We start from the raw sequence: 22,754 nt of genomic DNA on the forward strand, positions 1-22,754 counted from the left end.
TCATCTCCCTGAGCCCCAGGTTCTGTGAAACAAGGAAAACTGTGGTGAGGGGCTCACATAGTTTGGGTGGTAGGGTTTGGGGTGACCCCTGGCACCGGCGTCCCAGGCGGGTTGGGCACAGGGAGGCTCAAAGTCTCTGGGGCTGGAGGATGCAGGTTTGGCTCCGTCGTCCCCTCTGGTACCGGTGGCGGTAGGGAGGGCAGCGTAGAGGAGAGGAAGGGGAGAAGTGCGCAGCGTGACTCAGAGCAGAGGTGTGCATTCAGGAGAGCCAGAGCTCGGTACGAAACGCTTCCCTGCCACTGGGTGAAATAAGAGGTGATTAGCAACGTATCCCGGCATCCCAGCCATGGAGCCTTCTCCTCAGGCGTTTAAAGAGGAAATATATATTTAAAAATACTGCTCTAACAGAGAGAGGTAATGATGCATTTCGAGGCAGAGATGGTATCATTCATAAAGCCCGTGCTGCTTAATTATACCAGCACCATTTAGGAGAGGAATGATTTCCCAGTGAGTTTCTGGTTTGTTTTCCCTCTGTCCCGCTGTATCTCGCCACGGCTCCAGCTGTTTGTCAGGCTCTTTGGTATCTCCGTCTCCAGCCACAGCTTGAAGCTGGCTGCCAGCCCCGGGGACTGGCAGACTGTCACTGTCACCAAGCTGCCCAGAGAGGCCCCAGAGGCTCAGGGTGGGCAGCACCGTGCCACTGGGGTGATGCCATCTGATTCTGACCCAGGGTGGGGTAACAGGGGTGAGCAATGGGTCAATGCCCCCTGTCCAGACTAGTTGACCCTATTTCCCTGCTGTCCTGGGCCACTACCTGTACATCCAGTATTCCCATGGTCTGGGGAAGTTCTGCTGCCACGTGAAACGAAGGACACCGTCTGCATTAGGCACATAGCCGTGCTGCCCTTTCTGGGGGCTCCTTGGGGACCCCGATATTTTTCTAGCAGGCTTTTCCCTGATACATCACTGTCCTTGTGCAGATGTGTGCCTGCTCGCCCCTGTGCCTGCTGCCAGCTCCACTGCTCGCCTGCCCCGAGGCTCTAGGGCTCTTCCTTCCAGAGAGGAGCGTTTCACGCTGCTTTTAACCAGCCTTGCCTCGTGGTGCTTTCCTGTCGCCTGTCACATCTATCCTGACGTTATTTGGGTAGGAGCAGAGGGGTGGGAGTTTAGAGAGGCAAAATGGTGCGCTTTTTTTTTTTTTTTTTTTGCATTCATAAGACATTTCAAGTGACACACACAGACAATAATGTATCACTCAGCTTGAGTACAGCTTCAATGGTTTAAAAATACGCTCCTGAACTTTCCACCCCTATTCATGCACAGGCACCATCCCTTTGGGGTCTGCACTTTGGCAAGAACAAGCAAGGAGTTAAGCAGCTCGGCAAGGCGAGCTATTTATGGATGTTGCAAGCTCCCTGCTCTTCTCCGATACCCCATTCAATCCTTTAATTATCTGCAGTTGTTTCATGCTGTGTCTCACCGCACGCTCGCTGGGGGAAACCGCTGGGGCTTTGCCAGTCAATGGGGAGGGGAGTGGGAAGGGGGAAGACTCTGTCACACGCGCTGACACAGCCTAGGAAAATAAGGGACGCTGCGAGGTTGCTTATCTGAGGGCTCTGAGGGCTGCAGGGAGACCAGGGCATGGCCATGGGACCTTCTGGGAAAAGGAAGCAGACCTTATCACAGCAACACGTCCAGTGGGAGTTGCCTGCGAGAGAGGTCGTAGGAACAGAAGATGAGAAGAGACTTCCCACATCCCTGGGTTCAGTCCCCTGCATTCCCTAGCCCTCCCCGTGAAATGTAGCCCAGAAGCTGCAAAGCGTAACATGTGAGAGGGAAGAAGGCAGGAGGGACCACATAGCTTGCCAGCCTCTGACGTTGCTGCCCTCCAGACAGCACTGTTTCTCTACAACACTGCCAGTTTTGGAGAAGAGAGCGGCCGTTGCCAGGACTCTGCGCCTCTTGTTGTTCCCCTGGCAAGCCCGCCCAGCTGCAGACTTGTTCCAGGGTAACATGAAAGCTACCCCTTCCACCTCCCTAAGCCCCCTGTGAAGATGCTGCTCCAGCATCCTAAGATTTTTAGTTAATCCACTAATAGTCTTTGAGTAAGTCGGCCAAACAAGAAAGAGATGAGAATAATCTCCAGCGCCTGGAGCTGCATAGCTGTTAATGAAACCGGATCTTCAGGTATCCTCTGTACTGCAGCCTGCACCCCACCTCGCTGAGCATTTCGCACTCCCAAAACCCACTCTCAGCACCTTTTCTGGCGCTTATGAACTGTGACAGGATGGTCTGGGGGAGGCCGGCCAGGACCAGGCATGTGGGGCTGTTATCTTCTGTACCCGTATCTACCCATGTCTCTCCTCCTTCCTCCAACCCACTGCCTTGCACTTCCCTTCTGGCTTATCCCGGCCAGCACCAGTGATCCTGGGAGATGCCTGGGTCCCTCTTCCCATGCAAGCTCTGGCCCAGCTCTGCGCAGGGATGGCTTCTGGGCTCCTCATCTCCTCCCAACGCTCTCCCCAACTGCCCTGAGGGTACCCCACACATTACACCCCTGGGAACGGTGCTCATACCCAAGAGCTTTTACAGACACGCGCACATCCACGTGGGTGAATTACCTGGCCTGTGCCTCTCCTGGCATCTGGGCTCTTCCAGCCTTCCGCTCTGCTCCCAGCCTGCTCCCAAGCCCATCAGCAGGGCAGAGAGGCCACAGCCAAGCCCCTGCATGGTCCCAACAGGCAGCACACATCCAGCTCCATCTGCCATGGCAGCCGGAGGCACAGGCAGCCCCTGCGCTGCACACCTGGGCTCGGGAGCAAGCCCGCGTGCCTCCGGCCGCTCTGTCTGTGGGAAGTGGGGCCGAGCCACCGGTGCCCCTCCAGCTGCGCAGGAGCTTTGCAGGACCGTGCAATTTCATAGGAAATGTCTCTGTGTTTAAAGTGTTCTTTCGGGTGGAGACATCGCTTTTTAAAAATGGCTGGCTACTGCAGATGTCAGGGGGTTTATTCTTAATAATCATAACAAGATGTAGGGGAGTTCTTCCCTCCCTCTCTCTGCTTTCTTCATGGCATCTGCGCTCTCGTTCAGCTCTGGAGGGCCCTGGGTAAAGGCAGGATCCCGGCAGCCCCTGCACATGGAGGGTTAGGCGCTGGAAGGGCCTCTCTGTATGGACCCTGTGTGGCAGGAATTTGGGGCTCAGCCCCCACGAGAGCAGGGGGCCTCTTCCCCTGGAAGCCCAATTCTGGTAGGTGCTGATGGGGCACTGGGGGCCATTGCCACGAAGCCCCCTCAAGCCCTGGTGGGGACCTGGCTGTGGAGTTGGGAGCTCTGCCAGGAGACAGAGGCTCCCTCTCCTTCCCCAGCTCCACTCTGCATGAGTTTGCTGTATTCTCACCTGATTAGCGGATTTGAAATACAGCCTTTGGCTTTGAGACCCAAAATAGATGTTAGGTTTTCTTTACTCTGCTGGAGGCTCCTTAGTATGTAAATCCCTCCCCAACATGGTCGGTGCAGCACCGCCGGGATCCCAGCTTTGCGGGAGATCCCCACTCAGTCTCTGGAACGGCAGTGTCCCGCTGAGCAAGGACAGCACGCTCTCCTCCACCGGGCTTCCCTGGCCCTGCTTGCAGCCGTGGCACAGTTCCCCTTATGCCATCGTTTTCCCCTGTGATGGGTACGGAGGGGGCCTGTGCAGCGGTGTTAGGAAGGATGTTTTGCTGGGGGGGGGCAGCATCCCCTATCCACCACCACCCTCTTTGTCCCCCTGCTCTCCATGGGACCCAACAGGTTTCCAGGGAGGAATCAGGGCCAGCGGGCAGTGACATTTGTTTTGTCACTTACGCTGTCATCACCAAAAAAAAGGAAAAAATAGCTGCCTCTAGGGGTGAGCTGGGCCCTATGACATTCGCTTCATCTTATGGCAACTAATGCATCCAGCAGCATCCCCAGAAACTACGCGCTCCGCCGGGATAAACAAGCTCCGTGCTGTCAGCAAAGCCGTGGCAGCAGAGCTGCCTCCCAGGCCATCCTGGTGCTGGTGGCCCACCACACTGGGGACCCACCGGGCACAGGGCAGGACCTCTCCCGGGGGTCAGGGACACCCCATGCCGTAGCAGCCACCTGCTCTCCACAAACTATTGGCTCTGCGGAGAGCAGGGAGCGGGTGTTCATTAAGTGACACTAATTGCTTGATACTTTTGCAGTGTTTCCTACCTTGTAAAGATTGAGTCAAAAACCAGCGCCCTGAGGAACCGCCTCTATTAAACTGATGTTCATTAGAGCTGACTTTGTGCTACCTCATTAGGCTTCTGTAATTGAAGGAGTTAATTGATTATCAATAGCTTCAGTTCCCTCTTCCCATGCCCGCCAGGCCCTGCCGGGTCTTCTTCAGGGTCCGCCATTCATCATGTGGCTTAAATGCACCTCGCTGCTGGCATTCGCGGACTGAAGCGGTTGGTCCGTGCATCCCCATCTCTGCGCCGTGCCGTGGCTGTCGGGATGGTGGTGCTGACGGCTTCGCTGCAGCAACGTTTTCTGTGTGGGTCCTTTGCATTGCAGCACATTCACCCTGATTTGGCACTAGCTGCTCTAAACTCTGTTTAAAATACTTTTGATGGCTCCCCTTTCTGTATCTGTTTTTTAATGCATATGTATTATATTTGGAGAGGGTGCGTGTGGGGGTTCATCTCTTCAGTGACTCTCTCATGGGTGTGAAAGCAGAGCCTCCGAACCAGCTGCTTCCCGAGCGCAGGCTTGCTCTGCCTTGGCGGCGGCGTTCGCTACGCCCCGTCCTGCAGCGCAGGGGTGGGGGGCACAGCCTGCACGGGGGGGCCCGGCCGGCCGGCGGAGGCTGCGTGGGTGTGCTTGCGTGCTGGTTTTCCTGTGCGCGGGCGCTCTGGCTGACTCCCTCACTCAGACACGTGCTGCCTGACTCAGTCGCATGTCTGCTGTTTTTAGAGGCGGCCTTCTAACACCCTGCCTCGCTCAGCAAAAAATCAGGGAGATGCTGTGCTTCCCCCAGCCAGTCTGAAACCAAATCCCCTGCGCTCAGGAGCAGCCATCAGGCTTCGCACCCTGGCCCTGGTCTGCTGGAAAACTGGACAGACGTGGCTATTGCACGGTGAGAGGTCCCCCAGGCAGGGACACGTCTGTGCTCAGCCCTCCTGCCATGGAAATCTCTGCCTCCTGCCCTGTCCTGCCCTCGGGGTCCACCTTTCATGTTTGCCCTCCCTCCGGGAGCAGGGCACCCAGAGCATCTTCAGGTACCCCCAGGAGCTAACACCCCATTGCTGCATCCAAGCAGAGGACCGCAGGTGACATGAAGATGCCACAGCCTGTTTCTCTGCAGCCAGTGTTTCTGATTTGCCCTGGGACTTCAGGTTTTTTTAGGCAAATGCCACCGTTCTGCCCCAGCCCAGGGTCTGCGCTGCGTCGCAGATGACAGCAGAGACAGTGAGAGGGGAGATAGACAGGGCAAGAGGAAACTGTTGCTCCCCACCTTCGTTAGTTTTAACTAACGAGCTGTTTATAGAAGTGACATGACACCTGCTTTCCTCTTTATAAATTCAATAATTTATGAAAGGTATTAAAGGCAAAACAGCCTCCCGGATAAAGCCTGTGATGCGTGCACTCTGGGTATTAGCCAAACGGGACAATGAGCTACACTTGAATAACACACGAAGATATTTACCCTCTCCCTCTATAAATTATTAAGGGGCTTTTTGCACATAATTACACGAGCTTTTATGTTTCTCACTCCCTGCTTTTAATCCTTTTTGGAAAGGCGCCAGTCACTTATGACAGGAGCAAACAGCGAACGTTACGGCTGGGTTTAGGATCCCTGCAGATGAAGGCGTTGCAGGAGATGGCACCGGCTTGAGCCCACCCTGCTCGGCACGCACCGAGGCCGGGGCTCTCCCCGCACATCGCTGCAGGGAAGGGAGATCAAAAGGTGCAAATTGTAGGGGACCGGGCCAGGGTTTGGCTCCGGCGTGAGGTGCTCTTTCTCATCGGCATCGGTTCACGGAGGTGGCCGTGGGAAAGTGCAAAGCAGGCTCCAGTGTTTTAATTGCTCTCCAGCCGTGCATGTAAATCAATGATATGCAGGTGTAATTGGGCGTGCAAATGTCACTAGGCGGCTGTTTACATGTGCAGTGTACATTAGGGGAGCGTGTATGTGTGCAAAGAAACACTAAGGATATTAGTAATAATTACACTTCCAAGGGTGTCCAGGTGCTGGGTCTGCCACCTCTGTTTCTCCAGCTCTGGCCTTCAGGGAGCAGAGCTCCCTCCTCGCCCTGCCCCGTGCCAGACTCCCCTTCCCCGGCCGATGCTGTTTGCTCCCCCATCTCTGCCCAGCCTCCAGTGCAGCTCAGCTCCCTGCCCTGCTCCCCAGCATTGCCTTTCCCTGCGCCAGGCAGGCTGCAGCCCCAGCTGAGGCATGCCTGTCTCTGCCTGGCACACCAGCCAGGGGCCAAACCTCTTTTAAACATTAAGGTGAGGAGCCCGTTTCATCCCCTCCAGGCACCCTGACCCCTTTCCGTTAGTTGCCAAGCATTTGTGATTCAGCCCCAGCGGGATGTCTCCCACACCACCTTCCCATCCTCCTTGTCCAACACAGCCTTTTCTTTTTCTGCGTGGGCATTTGACACGACTCTCATGTCCTCCACACTCACTGCGGTCTCCAGGCCCTCTCTCCTTTGTGAAAAGATCTTTAATCATTGTTCTTTGTCCCATTGTGCGGCTCCTATTCTTACACCAAGCTGTTAAAAAGCTGTCACTGTCATAACTTCCTTGTCCCAGAAATTATCTTTCATCTCCTGGATGTGGGCTACAATAGACACTGAGGTGCTTGATATTATTAATACCTCTGTATATGTGTCAATGAGCTTAAGAATTTAATGGAGCCTTTTCCCGCAGCCTTTCACACAGCGTGTTTGGGCTGCTTGACAGAGCAGTCAAGTAATCAGACACTTGAGTCAGGCTGACATTAGGACATGTGGCCTCTCTCCGCGGCAGAGCATTTCATAGCGAGGCCTAATTTCCACACCCGGAGCTCGAACAGGACGAGGTGTTGGCAGTGCCCCAGCAGAGACCTGGGTGAGCTGAGCTGGGGCAGCCCCTGTGCAGCAGCGCTGGCACCAGCAGCTCATCTCCCCTTCAGCAGCACCTGGAGGGCTACAGAAAGGCTTTTTTCTCCACTTTCTACCTGTTCTCTGGAGCATCACGGAGGTCGTGTGATGATTTGAGATGGGCAGGGCATGAGCATGGCATCTCCTGCCTCTCACCGTGCTTCAGGTGAGCAGAGATGCCTGGAGATGGGCTCGGCCATATGTCTGCTGCTGGAGGGGCTGCAGCCTCCCAGTGAGCGTGGCTGTGCATGGGGATGGCAGTGGGATTGCCCTCGATGGCCTGCACAGCCTGAGCCCATGTCAGCGGTGATGTTGCGTAGCTCTGGCCACAGATGTCCCAAGTGGGCGGCTGGTGGTCGAGGCATTTTTGGTACATCACCTCCTTCTGCTCCAAATCAATCAGCTGACCAGGGCAAGGAGCAGTACAAGACAGTACAGAGAGAAACCATTATGATAATACTTGATAACGATCCTCAATTTCACTCAGGAGCAGCCATACAATGCAGAATTTGGACTCTCTCCAGCTGATAATGAGAAGCCACTGGACTGACTCAGCCTGCTGTGAGGAGGCATCAGTACACATCCAGATGGCTGTGGGGATGGGGGAGCAGGAATATCCTGCGTTGCCCCTTCGTCCCACTCCCCCCACACACACCCTGAAATGTCACCACCTCCGAGGAAGAAAGCACGCACGATCCGAGAGCACGTTTCTCCCCTGACTGCATCCACAGGGGCCGGGTGCTCTCAGCTGTCCTCGGGAACAGGTCCTGCTGCCTGCAGAGCCACGGCCCCGAGGTGGGCAGACGAGGTCTGTGCAAGGCAAACACGAGACATCCGTGTCACCTTTCTGTCCCCATCTTGAGCAGCCAGGCTGCCTTCTCCAGGGACTGGTTAGTACTGGGCAGGAGCGAGGAGCCGGTTGCCGACCAAGCCGCCGGGGAAATGCAGGGCACCTTCCTCTCCTGGTGCGCAGACCCTCCCTCTGTCCTTGCTGACGAAGGGAGGAGGCTGGAGGGGCAGACAACCGATCTGGCGTTCCCAGAGCTGGTGCTGGCAGTACTTCAAGGTGTGGTACATCTTATCTCAGCCTGGCATTTGCAAGTATTTTCTCAGCTCAGCTTGTTACGAAAAAAGTGTGAAAATCTGAAAGTAAAGGAACTATAATAATAATGGGAGTAATTAAAATCCATCTCCCTCCTGCCAGCTCAGCCCTTTCTGAACCCTTTGTGGGATTCCTGGACATGTGCGCCAAAACCAAGAGAGATGCTGCTGGGGAACATGAGAGCAATGTCCCAGCTAGCCCCGTTGAGGGGCAGGTCTGCTCCCCGCTGCCCAGGCGGGAGGCTCGGTCCCTCGTGCGGTGTGCAGGTGCCACCTCTCAGGAAGGGAGCTCAGAGCAGGGATAAACTCTTGCCTCCTGCCAACAGAAGGGAACCATCTGCCACAGCCCGTTATCATCTGAGGATGGCAGTGGCAAAGAGCTGGAGCATCTGTCTGAGGGATGAGCCCCTGCAGATGGACACCCAAATGTTCTTGCCGCTCCCTGCAGGTTTTAAAGAGGAAAATGTTCGATGATGGCTTGCAAGTGGAGCTGCTCTCTGCAGTGTCCTCTGCAGCCTGGGGCTACAAAGAGGTCAGGACAGGGTAGTCACCCCTGAAGGGCCGGGATGCCCCTCATTTTGTCACTCTATGCTGCAAGAAGGAGGTTGACCCAGTTTGAGTGGGTCTTTGTGGCCTCCCACAACAGCTGGAGTTGGTCTCCACAGCATGGGGGAGGCCAGTAAAGGTGATGGGAGAGGGAGAAAAAGCATGTCTACTGCAAAGCTGGCAGCTGCAAATAGATACAGGCTGTTAGTGGGGACAGGAGAGGGCAATACTTCCAGGGAGGTTTGAGTGCGTACTTCTGGCTGTCCCCAGCGCTCTGTCACCCGTGCTACAACACCTCGGGGACCTTAACAGTATGCTTACCCTTGCCTTAAGTCTGAATGTCCCTCTACAAAAGCAGCCCCTCGTCAGGAACGGTAGCACCCAGTTATCCTGTTCTTTTTCCTCATGTCCCACTGATGCCCTTCTCCCAGGTAACATTACAAACTTACCCCCTCTGGGCTGCATCACTGCTCCTCTTCAAGCGGGACCTTCACGTCAAGCATGTGTTGAGGGTGGGCTGCGTTACCATCTGCGTGCAGGATGGGCTCAGTCCTCGTGGTAGTTGTTTGTGGGGGCGAGATGCTGGCCAGTGGTGGTCCGTGAAAAGCTGGGGACAACCTGACAGTCCCAGGTAGATCTGTGCCTCTGGTGCTGTGTGGGGTGAGCTGTGCTGCTCACTGCTCCCTGGGGGAAAGCGCCTTGGCCTTGCTGTCCCCATCACTCACTCCAGTCCCAGGAGCTCACTGCCGCACCAGGGCTGCACGACAGCAACGTTTTGGGGCAAGAAGGGCACAAAGGATCTGCCGGCACAGAGCCTGCGATGACAGCTCGATAAAGGCAGAAATGTGGGAGCCTTTGGGGCTTCTGGGCAGGGGCCAGCGCAGTTCCTCCTGCAGAGATCAAGGGGGTTTATTGCTGCTGGGACCTGCCTTTGCCCAAGGCATCCTTGGGGCTGGTGGGTAAGGAAGTGTTGCCCTTGAGGTGGGGTGAGAGTTTTTGGAGGAAGGGAAAAGCCCAAATGGCAGCACTGCTCCTTCAGGGTTGTGTCAAATCTTGGGGAGATTAGGCGTGACAGCTCTTCATAAACTCTGGTGCCGTGGATAAGGGCGTTAGTGCTCCTGCACCCAGCTAGAAGAGCAGTTATTAAGTGCTTTCTTTTCACTGCGCTGTCCATCTTCCCCATTGCCTCGCCTCGCTACTGGCCAAAATGCACCACCGTAGTAGCTGGCAGAGCAAACCAGGGCTCTGCTCCGCTGCCGCGCCTGGTGCACCCGTGCTGCTCTCGCCTCTCCTGCTGCGCCGCTCCCTCCGCCTGCCCAAGTCAGAAATCACACGCAGAGGTTGCAGAAAAGGCAGGTTTTGCAGCAGACTTTTCTGTAGGAGAGGTGTACACAGATGCTGTCCTAGCCCAGAAGCTTGTCTCTGCTTTGCACGCCAAGTCCCCTGTCCTCTGCCGCTCACTGCGCCGCTGGGGTGGGGACAGCCGTCGGAGCTGAGGTGGGAAAGACGGTCTTGGAAGGCCCCCTGCTTCCAGGCAGCGTATAGCATCGCTCTCACACGGCCACCAGCGCCGCTTGCATGGCGTATTTGCTGTATCTACGTGGAAGGGCTGAGGTGAAATTTCCCTCTCTCACACCAGACAACGCCAGGAATTATTCTGGAGTGTTATTATTGAATACGTGGTGCCCTGCACTTTAGTGGGGCTTTAACCATAGGGGGGAAGCCTTAAAAAACAGCATTCAGAGCTCTTAGCCTGTCTTTTGTCCTCTGTTTGTTTTTTTCTGGCTGCATTCAGATTGCTGGCTTTGTCTGTGTTTGTGAAGTGCTATTAACATCGATGGCATCGCTGAAATAGCCATAATAATAAGAGACATCGATCTGTGCTGAGTAAAGGTCTGAGGACCACTGAGAGGGGCCAGGCTGAATTTCCTTGAAGTCAGGAGCAGAGTGCGCATGCATGCACACACGTGCTCTCACACACACACACACCCCCCCCCGTGTTTCTTGCCACGAAGATCCTTTGCCCAAGCCCACGCAGGGCTGCACGCCTGACGGGCACCCACCCTCCCAGCCGAGCCGGGGTCTGCGCAGGAGTGCCAAGCGGGAGCAGGGAGCTGGAGTGATTCAGCCCTCAGCTGGCGAGCTCACAGTGCCTACCCTTTGTTTATTCCTGCTCCACTCAGAAGCTCGCGTGTGCCGAGCAGGAGGATAACGAGCTCCACTATGGGCTCCGAGGAGGCAGCAGCCTCTGTCTGAGTGCGGAGGGGGGCTCGCGCCGCCCTGGGTTTGCTTGTAGCCCACTGCAGGGGCATGAGCTTGGGACAGCGGCTGGGCTTCCATGCTCCATGGCAGGCAAGCGTGGGCATTTGGCCCAGCTCTGGCACGCTGCCCACTGGCCACCCCACAGGCTGGGGGGGGACGCCATCCCACACGAGAGGCCTGAGGAGGGCACGCAGCTCTGCTTTCAGAGGAGGGAGGAAGGGAGGCCTGCCCAGAGGGATGCTCTGCATGGGAATCTCCACCCCTGGGCTTAGTTAAATGACTGGTGGAGGAAGGCCAAGCCATCGTCTTCCTCAACAGCTCCCACTGGCTAAAAGAGCTGTCCAAGAGAAGACTCATGGGATCCAGAGAAGGGACTCCCGCAGAGCTTCCAGCCCCAACCCATGCCAACACAGAGGGCCCTGGCGCAGCTGCCTTGGGTCTGCCTTGGCCCACAGCCGGCCAGGCTGTGGGGACAGCTGGGTAGAATCAGGAGAGAGTGGGAATCACCCCAGGAGAGCCCTGCCGAGAGGAAGCAGGAGGGGAAAGTGCACATTAGAAGCAAAGTTTGTGTCCATTACTGCCAGAGAAATCGGCCTCTGCTGGAGGAGCCAGCGCTGGGCAAATCTGCTAATGCTGCTCGATAAATCAGTGTCCATTATGGAAGGGGGTGAAGCAGTGGGCAGCGCTCGGGAAGTCACGCACTTAGTCCTGAATGAGATGCCACCAGCTCAGCGTGCGCCAAGCCTCCGAGGAGGCCTTTGGGATCGCCAGGTCCCACATCAGTCCTCAGAGGCATCCCCTCCACACCTTGCAGCCCTTTTCCTCTCATGTGCCGGGGCAGGGAGGGGGGGCAGTGAAAAAAGAGGAGCAAAACGCTTTGCAGAGGTAGCTGCTGTAGGACGGACCACTCCGAAATCTCCAGGGTAGCCTGGCATCTTCCCTCAGCAGGCTCAGGCAGGGTTGGGCACTGAAGCAAGGGCGACCGGCAGCGCTCCTCTAGTCCGCTCTCTGCGAGCAACGAGGCTGCAGCAGCGGCGGCGGCGGAGCGGGGACTGCCGGTGGTCCCCCTCCGTGCAAGTACTGCCGGGGGCGACCGGCCACCGGCCGGCCCCAGCCCCGGCCCCGGTTTACCGCCGGATCGCGGGGGCAGGCGCTCGGTCTGCCGGTGCCACAGCACCCCTCGCCCGTGCGAGGGAGACAGCGGCCCTTCCCCGAAAAGCACCGCTCCCCGCCCCCGCCCCGCTGCCCGCGGGGGTCGGGGGGCTGCTCCCTCACTCCGGCGGGGCCCGCACCCCCCGCACCCCCCCCCCCCCCCCCCCCCCCCGGTTCTCGCCTCCTCTCGCCGCGCTGGAGCGGGGGAGGCGGCGGGAGGAGGGGACTGGCCGCGGCTGCCGCCGCCGCTCCTGTCCCCGCGCCGCTTCGCGCACCGCCCCGCGCCCGCCGGCGGCTCCTCCCGGAGGGGAGGCGGGGGCCGGAGCGGCGGCGGCTCCCAGCCCGGCCCCGCCGCGGCAGACCCGGCCGGCGGCAGCGGGCGTGCGGAGCCCGGGCCGTGCCAGCCCGCCCGGTGGGGCGATGCCGCCGCCACCGCCGCCCCGCAGAGCCGCCGCCGCCGGCCGCCGCCCGGCGGGTGCGGAGGGGAAGCAGCCGGTCGCCGCGCGTCCCTAGGGCGGCCCCGGAGCGGCCCCGTGCCCGGCCCGGCCCTCCCCCGGGCTCGGGGCTGGGGGGGGCGGCTCGGACCCGGGAGCGCCGCCGCCTTTCGTGCTGTCGCTGCGGAGAGGGGGAGCTGCGTTACTGCAGGTGGAGGTTTTGGCGGAGGGGGTGGGGGCCGGGGGAGATGCCATTTCTGACCGAAGGAGATCGCCGGCGAGAATGAGATGCAGGTAAGCGAGACGGGGATGTTGGAGCGGGGGGACCGGGGCTGGCGGTACCGGCGGCGCCGGGGAGCTGGGAGGGCTCCGTCATCCCCCCCCGGGCCGGACCCGCGCCGTTGCCCTCGGGCCGAACCCGCGCCGGTGCTCGGAGGCGCCGGGCTGGGAACTTCGTGCGTGCACCGGAGAGGGCACGGGGGGGTGCGTGTGCGTGTGTGTGTGTGCGTGCGTGCCGCGGGTGCCCGCCGGTGCAGGGTTTGCGCTGCGCCCCGGGGTGCGGGTCCGGGTCGCGGGCAGCGGTGCGGGCACCGCCGGGCGGGGAGAGGAGGGAAGGGACAGCGGGGCCGGGGGCTGCCGGGGCTGCTCGCCGCGGGGCGGGGGGGGAACGTGTGCCCCGGGCCCTTCCGTCCTCCAGCCCCTCTGGTGCCGATCCTGCCGCCTCCACCGCCCTGCTCTGCCCGGCCGTCTTCCCTCCGCCCATCCCCTCCCCAGCACCCCTGTGCCTCTCCCCTGCCGTTCCCCGCAGCCCCTGCCCAGCCCCTGCGGGAACAGCAGCTCGCAGCCAGGCGGGGCCGGGGTGCGGGACTGGGGTCCCGGCCACCCGAGCCTGACTCGCCCAGCAAACGGCTGGGGCTCGGTGGTGCTGAGGTGAGCGCAGAGCTGCATCCTGATGTGGGAGCTCTCCTCCTCCCGCCGGTAGTTAAGCAGACGAGTTAGCCGGTCTGGAGCAGATTACATATTCAGGTAGGGTATGGCTGGGACAGGGCTACCTGCCAGGGCTTACTGGGGAGCCGGGGGATCAGCCCTCAGGCAGGCTGTGCCCAGCTCCCCAGCCAGCAAGGGTTAATTCAAGAGGAGGAATCGTCCCTTTGCCTGTCCCCAAGGCAGAGACACGAAGGGTTAAATACACGGGCAGGGATAGCTCACCAGCCCCCAGTGACCAGGCTGGAGGCAGGAGCCATGGGGGGGGTAATTTTTCAGGGCGGGGGCTCACCTCTCCATCACCAGCCCCCAGCTTGGAGGTAGGTGAGTCGGGCCGTGGGGAGTTACTGCCGAAGGGGATGATCCCTCAGGCTCCGGGGAAGCTCTGAAGCACTGAAGGGTCCCCCCGCCTGGGCTCAGCCCCACGCACAGAAGCCAGCCCGGAGAACTGAAGATGCTGGGGAGGGTCAGGCTGCCAGCGCTGGCTCAGCCCTCGGTTTGCATCTGGCAGAAAAAAGAAGGGTTTAACGTTGAAGGGGCTTTGCAGGGCGGCCGGGATCACGAGGATGCCCAAGAGCCTACTGGCCACAAGGGCTTTGGGAGCCCTCCTGGGCAGTGTCATTGCTTGTTGCTCTCTGATACCGTGTGTAGGTTATCAGATTTTTCACCTTGCACCTGAGCCAAGGGTAGAGGCATGGTTCGCATCAGGTGCCAGAGGTGCCACCTCTGAGAAGAAATAGGAGTGTTGGTGCCGTGAAAGTGATTTGCACTAGGAGGAGGGCCAACGGGTGAGCATGAGTGTGGGCACTGGTGGGATCAGGTGTCCTCGCTGCCGGTGCGTGCTGGTTGGCGAAGCCGAGGCTCCGCTGCCTCTCTCTGCCTGTCGCTAGCCCAGCTACCACCCGAGCAGTCGCCATCCACGGTCCTTCCCCAGCAAACGCCCTTTTCAGCAAGCGACTCTACCTGCTGGCCTGCAGCAGGGGACCGGTGCGACAGCCCCGCGTTCGCCCCCAGCCCATGTTGTTCTCTAGGGTCTCAGCCCGTGGGGAGAGCGTGGGGCAGAGCAGTTCAGGCATTCCCAGGAGCAGCCCGACTCCACAGACCTGCTCCTTCTCCCTTCTCCCTCCATCTCCCCTTCCTCTGCACCACCTACCGGAGCCCAGCTCTGAAATTATATCCCTTCCACATCCCCATCCCAGCCCTCCCGCCAGCCTTAACCCTCTCCTCGCTGCTCTGCCACTTGCAGCAGCCCTGACCTGACCTTCACGCCTGCTGGAGACAGCCGTGGAGCAGCAGCGTGGCCATGCCTCCAGCCAGCCCGCCAGCACGGGGGGGCTGCATGGACCTTAGCAGGGCTGCCTGCGCTGCCCAACCCATCCCCACCCCAAAGGCAGCTATCCCAGCCCCATGCCGCTACCACAGCCCAAACCTTTGTTCGACTCCCTTCCTCCATGTCTGTTCCCCCAGTTTCAAGTGCACGCCTTGTCCCTCTCCTGGCACTGCAAATGGGCAGTAGCACCCCATGCCTGTCCCAGGTGCTGTGGAGCCGAGGGGGAGCCTCACCCTCCGGGTGCCTTGCTCAGCCCTCCGCCCATCCCAGCAGCGTGGGCTGGGGCTTGGTGGGAGGAGATGTCTGGGCTGGCCGTGCCATCTCCCCTGCTGAGCCTGGCTCCTTCTCTGAGCACAGCTCGGTAGCTTAATACCATGGAGGAGAGGTGGTCTCTGAAGCTCTTAGCCTAGCAAGGCTGGTGAGCGAGGCCAAGAGAGAAACGCATCCCTGGCTAAAGCCTCCGTGTCTTCCTACAGACACGCTGGGGCAGTTTTCTCCTTAGCCAGGCCCTCCCAGTGCCTGCCGCTCTGGGACAGGGACAGACACTCCCCGGCGGCAGCAGTGTCCCTGGTGGGGACTTTGCAGTTTACCAGGTAGCAGGAGGGGGTTTCTCCTCCTCTCTTGGCTGTGAGTCCCCCACCAGCAGCTCGGAGCTGGCAGGGCTGCAGGCAGGGGCACCTGCCTGCACCAGGTGCTCGGGCAGCCCCAGCTTTCACTGAGGCTCTCCCAGGGTGGGCAGGAAGCGGCTGGAGGAGACAGTGGAGCTGAGTTTACAGCACCTGGGGAAGAGTCAGGTTTTCCAAGACGTTTTGTGGAGGGATTAATTACAAAACAAATGGTTATACTTCTGTAATACAGTACCATGCTGCAGTTACTCTACACTTAGAATGTAATTACTCTGTGATACCTCTAATTACCACTGTTTCATATCACTGGAAGGTTAACAGCATGACTGAATGACTTATTATTCCTTTAGTTTCCCGTTTAATACGGTCACTGTAACGATGCTGAAGTTTATACTGCTTGATGTATGTAACAAGTATAAAATCCTCTAACTTGAGGTTTTACTTCAGGGGTTGATAAATCACTTTATAATAACGCCACAATTATAGTGTAATTATAGTGTAATTACAGTTGCTGAATTATAAAGCGCAGCTGAACCTGTTGTGGTTCGATGAGGATTAATACACCCCCATCAGGTGTTGGTTCAGCGATGGGCCCGGCGTGTTGGACAGCTGTTGGGTGCGGGCTGCCGTGACAGCTCTGGGGTGACACCCGTGTCGGGCTGGAGGTTGGACCCCATCCCCTCAAGGGGCGGATGTGAATGTCCCGGTGGAAAAGGAGATTCCACCAACTCTTTTGCGAAGCTTCAGGTGTAGAAACTGCTGGAGAGACACTTTTCCATGTCACCTCAGCTGGGTCCTGCCAGCCCTTGGGTCCCCCCTTGGCTTGTGGCTCCTCGGGCAGTTTGCGCTCTCCTTCCATGGTGCAGGCTAACACGAGCTCGGTGGGCCCATACTCACCCTTTATGCTCGACACTGGCCACCGGTGAGGCATGAGGAGAACACAGCCGGCGGTGCAAGTTGCGGCACAGCTTGGTGAGGGAGGGTGTTTGCCCGGCTCTCGAACACATCCAATGCACTGAGTCAGCAGCTCTCCTCCAGTCCCTGCTAAACCCCGAGAAGGAAGGGAGCAGGGTTTATCCTAGCATGAACAGAAATGGCTTTTGGTGGGAAAAGAGCCAGCAGAGCTCGTCAGGTAGCAGGGAAGGTTGAGATGAGAGAGAAGAGGGCTACAAATGCTTAACGCAAATCAAACAACCCAAGAAAAATAAAGGGAGAAAGCAACTGAAGGCCACGGCCTCAATTTTCTTCCGAGTCAATTTTTTCCCCCTTCTCTCTCTCCATCCGGGGGAGTAAAAATTGGAGCTTGCGGAGGGGAGCGGCTGCATGGAGAAGGATCTCTGTGCCTTTGCCGCGTGTCCCAGCTCCCTGTGACCCTGGCTGAGGACATGTCTTACTAACAGCCGGTTTTGGTGGCTGTTTGAATCTGCAGCCTTTGGGACAGTGTCAGGGCATGTGTGATACAGAGAGGGAGAGGAGCGTCTGAGGACGGAGCTGGCTTGGGGAAGGGGAGAAACACCAGCCGTAGCCCCCCCCCCCCCCCCCGCAGTGCTTCCCCAGCCCCAGGAGCACTGTCAGCAGCGCAGCGTGGCCTCTGCCCCTCCGTGGCACGGCAGAGCCAGGAGAACGACAGGTCGCACAAAGGTGGGCAGCATTAATTGTCACCTTGACCCGGGCAATTGAATAAATGCTAATAAATGTCACGGAGGGCCTCATCTGCTCTTTAGCCTGGGCTGGGAGCATGAGGCTCCCTCCATCCCTGAGAGCAGCAGGTCACGCCGGCTGGCTCGAGAAGGGCAGACAGTGCGGGGAGCACCCAGCTTGAGCAGAGACCCCACGCTGCTGGAGTTAACGGCTGTGCCGGGGCAAGAGCCAGGTGATTCCCACCTTGCGGGAGCAGCAGTTAGGAGTGACTAACAGAGCCCACCTCAACCGTGCCTTGCCCTGCCAGGAGGATGCACAGAGTCTATTGATGCACTGGCAGCAGCATGGCTGTGTTGGGGGGGAGCCCTGCCATGACCCCACCAGCGGCTCAGCCCTCCCTCTTGCTGACACCTTGGCCACCATCCCTTACCCTCCATGGTCCCATACCCCCTCCAAACAGCATCTCCTGAGCGTGGGACTGGGCTAGGCAGCAGGTCAGCATCCCTCACCAGGGCTGGTTTTGCTCATTCTCCCAGTTAAGCACAGAAATGGCTTCTGTTTGACCGTCCTGCATGTTTCCTTCCATCATTTTTTTCACGTGTCTCTACAAGCTGGTCAGCCTTTCAGTGCCCACGGCATCCTGCAGTGGACATGTGTCCACACGTGGACATGACTCTCCTGGGCTCCAGAGGACCCAGGTGTCCTGGTCAGAGGCCAAAGGCTTTGCCCACTGAAGCTCTCAAGTGCCAGGGCTGGGATTGGTGTCCTGAGCTAGGGACAATTCTGCGGGTGAGCCAGAGGGTCCCCGTAGGGAGTGGGGACAGGGTGAGGAGGTGCAGGACTGGGCTGTGCCTCCCAGGACACGGTTCCTGGGGCCCAACAGCATCCGAGTGATGCTCAAATGGCAAAATACTCACCGGGAGCCATCAGGCTGGGCTGATCCCCTGCTTTTGGGGACAGGCTGGCCACTGCTCCCTGAGGGACGTGCCCACGAGCACCCAGCCCCTGCCCTTGCTGCTGTGGGGTCCCTGGGCTGGGTGCCTGCCACCCTGCACAGCCCTTGCTCCCCTGGCAGCCCTTTCCCCCCACCATCCCACATTGCTCTTAGTTATCTCAGTAGGACCCACAATTACTTTTTTTTGTCATTTCCATTCCATTTCTTCATCAGAACGCAAAACATTAAATATCGCTCTTGTAATTATGGTTAATTTCATAACCAGCACCTTAATTGGATTGGTCTCTGATGGGGAATTCTCGTAGGAGGGAGAAGCAGAAATATTTTGACGTGATCTATTCTTTCAGCTCTTTGTTTGGATTTGAGATGTCAAGTGTGAAATGGGAAACAACTGATTTAGACCTTGGAGGCAACCTGGGGGTGGCGAGCAAAGTCTGAGCGCTCTTCTTACCCTCGCACAGGCACGTGGACAAACCTCTCCCTGCTGTACCTGAACCTGGCCTTTCCCCACCACCCCTTTGGACTGGGGGTAGTCACAGAAAGCCAAATTGATGTGGTCTAACCCAAAATGTGAGCCTGGGGAGCCAGGGAGGGCATTACGGGCGAGCACTGGCCTGGTGGCTTGCTTCTGCCCCAGCTCCGCTGGCAAGTGGCTTGTGCATTGTACCGCAGAGCAAGGCACAGCAATGAGGATTAGGTAGAAACAAATAGATGGCCATGCTTTAAATGAACACGCACTGCTGGAGCCAGATGAAGGGAGGGAATTAGGGCCACAGTGGTGAGCGGTGTGAAAACCTCCTCGCCCAGCCCATGCTGGGGGAGCAGCCTGGCACAGCTCTGCAAGCTCCCAGTGGGTCGGAGTCTGCCGCCGGGAGCTTGGGGATGTGAGGGACGCTCGATGGGACACCCCTTTTCTGCTGGGAATCGGGCAGGCAAGGGCCCAGCGGCATCCCCAAGCCTGGAGAGGGACACCAGCCCCTCCTGCGCCCTGGTGAACCAGGTTATTTTGGCACTGCTGCCAAGGGCAGCAAGTCCTGCGGGGGCCCTGGTGGCCCCCCACGCGCAGCTGGGGCTGTGCCATGCCGTGGCCGTCCCACGGAGCTGGCAGGCTGCGTATCGCGCTGTCGCTTTGGGCTTGAGCTACGATTTGCTCTGGGAAACATGGAATTGCGCTGCCATTAGGTGCTGCCATTAAACTGATTTGTGCTCAGCCTGTTTATCCTTTTCAATGGGAAACGATACAGAAGCTGAACTGAAATGGAAACCCTGGCTTTGCATTTCCGATTTAATTTCTATGCACTGTATTTCCCTGTGATTACTTTTGTTCTCACATACAGCCCAGAGTGCAGTCTCTGTATTATTATCAACATCACTGGGGAGAAGGAGGAAGGGGCGGAAAGCATCTCTTTCAGTTCAAGCAAAACACAGCAAAACCACCCCAAAGCAGCCTTCCGTCAAGGGCAGCGGGGGAACCGCTCCATCCCCACGGTGGGTCCCTCCTTCTTCTCCATGCCCACGGGCTCAGCGCGATCGCCTGCTGGAAGACAGAAAAGGCCGGGGAAGGGCTCGGCTCCCCGCGGCACAGCTGAGGCTGCCGGCGTGCTGACAGCCCTTAGCGTAGGCATTAAACCGATTGTGCTTTTCGCCCCTGCTCCAGCTGCTTCACAGCTGCGGGGCAGCGCTGCCCACCCTGCGCCCAGCCCTTCCCCGGCACAAGGCTGCAGGACGGCGCTGCACCTCCCAGGACACATTCCCAAAGCGCCTGGGGCTGAGATTTGCTGGGGCGCAGCACCCGCAGCCAGTGCCGGCTCAGCTTGGGGCACCCTCATTAGTGAAATCGGTGTGTTGGATTTCATGAAATTGCTCTAAAAAAAAAAAAAAAAATCACAGTTTTTATTGCTTCGTTTTTCTGCTCTGAACCAGCATTTCCCACCTTTTTCTTCTTGCTTGGGGGGGGGTGGTGTCTGAGGTTTGGGTGCAGTGCCGGGACCCCAGGAGCTCTTTGTGCAGCCCCCATACCTAGAGGACACGTACCCACAGGGCTGGCAGCACCTGGAGCCCAAATCCTGGCCAGGCCACATCCCGCAGCGCCTCCCCGCCCGCAGCGATTTGGGCTGGGAAGGGCTGGCGAGGCGGTGACCCCTCGTCCCCGGGCAGCTGGCACTGCCCGGCCACTTGCACCCGCGGCGCCCGCTCTGCCCCGCTTCGTGGGAGCGGCTGACTGCAGGACAAACGGGCTCAGCCGCGGCTCAGCACAGTTTGTTTTTATCTAATCTATTTTATTGTTGAATGAAACAATAACAGCAAATACAGGCCCTGAAGACAAGCCATAAATAATGCAAAAATCAAACAAGCGAGAAAGGGGGAAGAAAAAAGAATTATATATGTAAAAGCAGCACAGAGAAAGCCAAGCTGGGAAGAGGAATCTTCTCTCTGCGTTTGCCATCGCTCATGCTTTCTTTGGCTCCCTTTTTTCTCCAATTCTTTCTTTCTGGAAGTTCCTGGGGCACTAAATTTGTTATTATGTGAACGAAACTTAATAATAACTGGGATGGGGGGAGAGAGAGAGAGAGCGAGATCTGCCTTGCGGGAAGGAGTCGGGAAAGGAGGTGGATGGAGAGGGCTGGGGCTTTTGTCTCTTGCAGCGCCTTGAAACGCAGACGTGCCCCTGCCCGGGGCCGCTGGTCCTGGCAGCACGATGCACCTTGTCCCACTGATGGGTTATCACAGAGCCATTTTCACTGGGCCGGCCTGCGGTCGGCCTCTCCTGAAAGGCTTCTGAGGCTGCTTATTGTAGGTGGCACTGTAAAAATATCAGGGCTGGTCCTAAAGGGAGGTAAATCAGCAGGTTTCCCTGGAGTCAGCAAAGCTGCTGGGTTGAAGTCCTCTGAAGTCCTCTCACTACTATCCCAAAGGTTTCCAGTGGAAGACGCAGAGCTCCGGAGCAACCCTTGTACTTTTCTAGGTGTCCTGCAGTGGTTGTGGGGGTATTTAATGGCTGTGGCGTGGGAACAGAAGTGGTGCCATAAGTACGGTCTAAGCTTAAATGAAACATAAGGCACATGCTCAGTCCCTGGCAGCAACATTGCTCTGTAGCACCGCAGGCTCGGGCCGCGCTTGCTGGTCCCTGCTTGCTGCAGCTGTGTAGAGTTTGGGACTTTGATCTGGGATTTCCACCTTCAAGCAGTGCCAGGGACACAGTGGGGACACAGCGGCTCGGACTCGTGGCTGTTAGAGGGAGTCACATCCCAAAGCCTCGACGACGTCCCCTTATGGCTGTGTGGGGCGAGGATGCTTGTGGGGCCAAGGGTGTCGGGCTGGTCTGGCATTCACTCGCCTGCTGAGTAAATGGAGTAAAGGGGGGGCAGAAGGCACCGGGATCCTCCCCCATCTCTGCTCATGGCCCTGGTTCTCTGCTGCTGGAGCTGCTGGGTGCCCCAGCCCCGCTCCGGGTGCTGAGCAGAGTTCCAGCACGCTGCAGAGCCATGGGACACATTTTGGCAGAGGCTGATGGCTGGAGGGGACGGGATGCCCCCAGACAGGGAGCGTCAGGGAGGGAGCAGCTTGTCTTGGTGCCAGGCAGCCGCCCCTGCCTGGGTCCCCCCAGGTGTGGATTGCGCATTGGGATCGCCAGGAGCAGCGGCTCAGCCTGGCAGGGCCTGCCCACCTCGCTGCTGGGACACTGGCGCTGGCCACGGCACGGGGACTGTCCTCGGGGACTGGTGCCTGGGGCTGGGGGAGCGGGAAGCCACCAGTCACTGCAGCAGCCACCGAGGCGGGCCCGTACAGAGCTACCATCTGCTCCTGATCTGGAGGAAACGCGGCAGCGGGGTGACTTTGTACCAGCTGCTTTTATGCTGGATCAGGTGGTGTCCTGCCCCTGACACAAACACAGGGTTTATCACAGGCACCGTACAGCTGAGCGCTGGCTGATTCAGCAGCGCGGTGACAGCGTGCCGAGCCACGCGGAGCCACCCCAGCGGCACCAGGGCCGTGTGGAGCTGATGGGCAGGACGGCCGAGCCGCCCGGGGTCTCCCCCTATCCTCCTGCCCCAAATCTACCTCTGCTGCCCAGGGTACGGCCCTTTGCAGGGCCCTTGCCAGTGCTGGGGCTGCTCGGAGTGCTCCTGGGGAGCTCAGGGGGGGTGCAGAAGGTGTTTGGATACCACTCGAGAGCATTCCCAGGGGAAAAAAAAAAAACAAAAACAAACAATCCTTCCTCCAGTGCAACAAGAAAGGGTGGCTGCCAGCTGTGGCTGGGCTGTGCTGGGAGGAGAAGGCAGTTTTCTCCCTGCATGAGCAGGAGCGGGATGGTGGCCCAGGCTCTGGCTGCTGCCGATACCCTGCTCTCCCCAAAGGGCCTTTGCAGGCGCTGGCTCGGGGACGGCCGTGTCCCACGATGCCTTGCTGGCCGTGGGCATGTCAAGGCAGAGCGCGGGGGATGCCTTTGCAATGTCATCGTGACCCTGGCGGCTCTCCCAGAAGACACTCATTGGACAGACCTTTCTTTCACCTCTCCGGTGCAAATGTTTCCATAGCCCTAAGAAGAGCCTGGGGTTTTTCCACCCTCCGTTCACAGCTACAAACAGG

At 58.5% G+C, this 22,754-nt stretch overlaps 1 protein-coding gene across 4 annotated transcripts in view; it reads left to right on the forward strand.

Annotated features, from left to right (window-relative positions):
* LINGO1 (leucine rich repeat and Ig domain containing 1) overlaps window positions 1–22,754 on the forward strand; it is a 160,259-nt gene that overhangs the window by 128,682 nt on the left and 8,823 nt on the right. Inside the window, exon 1 of one of the 4 annotated variants that reach the window (XM_054837043.1) lies at window positions 12,394–12,922. The exons of the other annotated variants lie outside the window; for them this stretch is intronic. Coding sequence (XP_054693018.1) covers window positions 12,917–12,922 — 6 coding nt within the window. The 5' untranslated portion in view covers window positions 12,394–12,916. Of the gene's footprint in view, window positions 1–12,393; window positions 12,923–22,754 lie in introns of those variants that run through there. 4 annotated transcript variants of the gene reach the window in all.

The sequence above is a fragment of the Grus americana genome, chromosome 10 (genome assembly GCF_028858705.1).
Source record: "Grus americana isolate bGruAme1 chromosome 10, bGruAme1.mat, whole genome shotgun sequence".
Lineage (NCBI taxonomy): Eukaryota > Metazoa > Chordata > Aves > Gruiformes > Gruidae > Grus > Grus americana.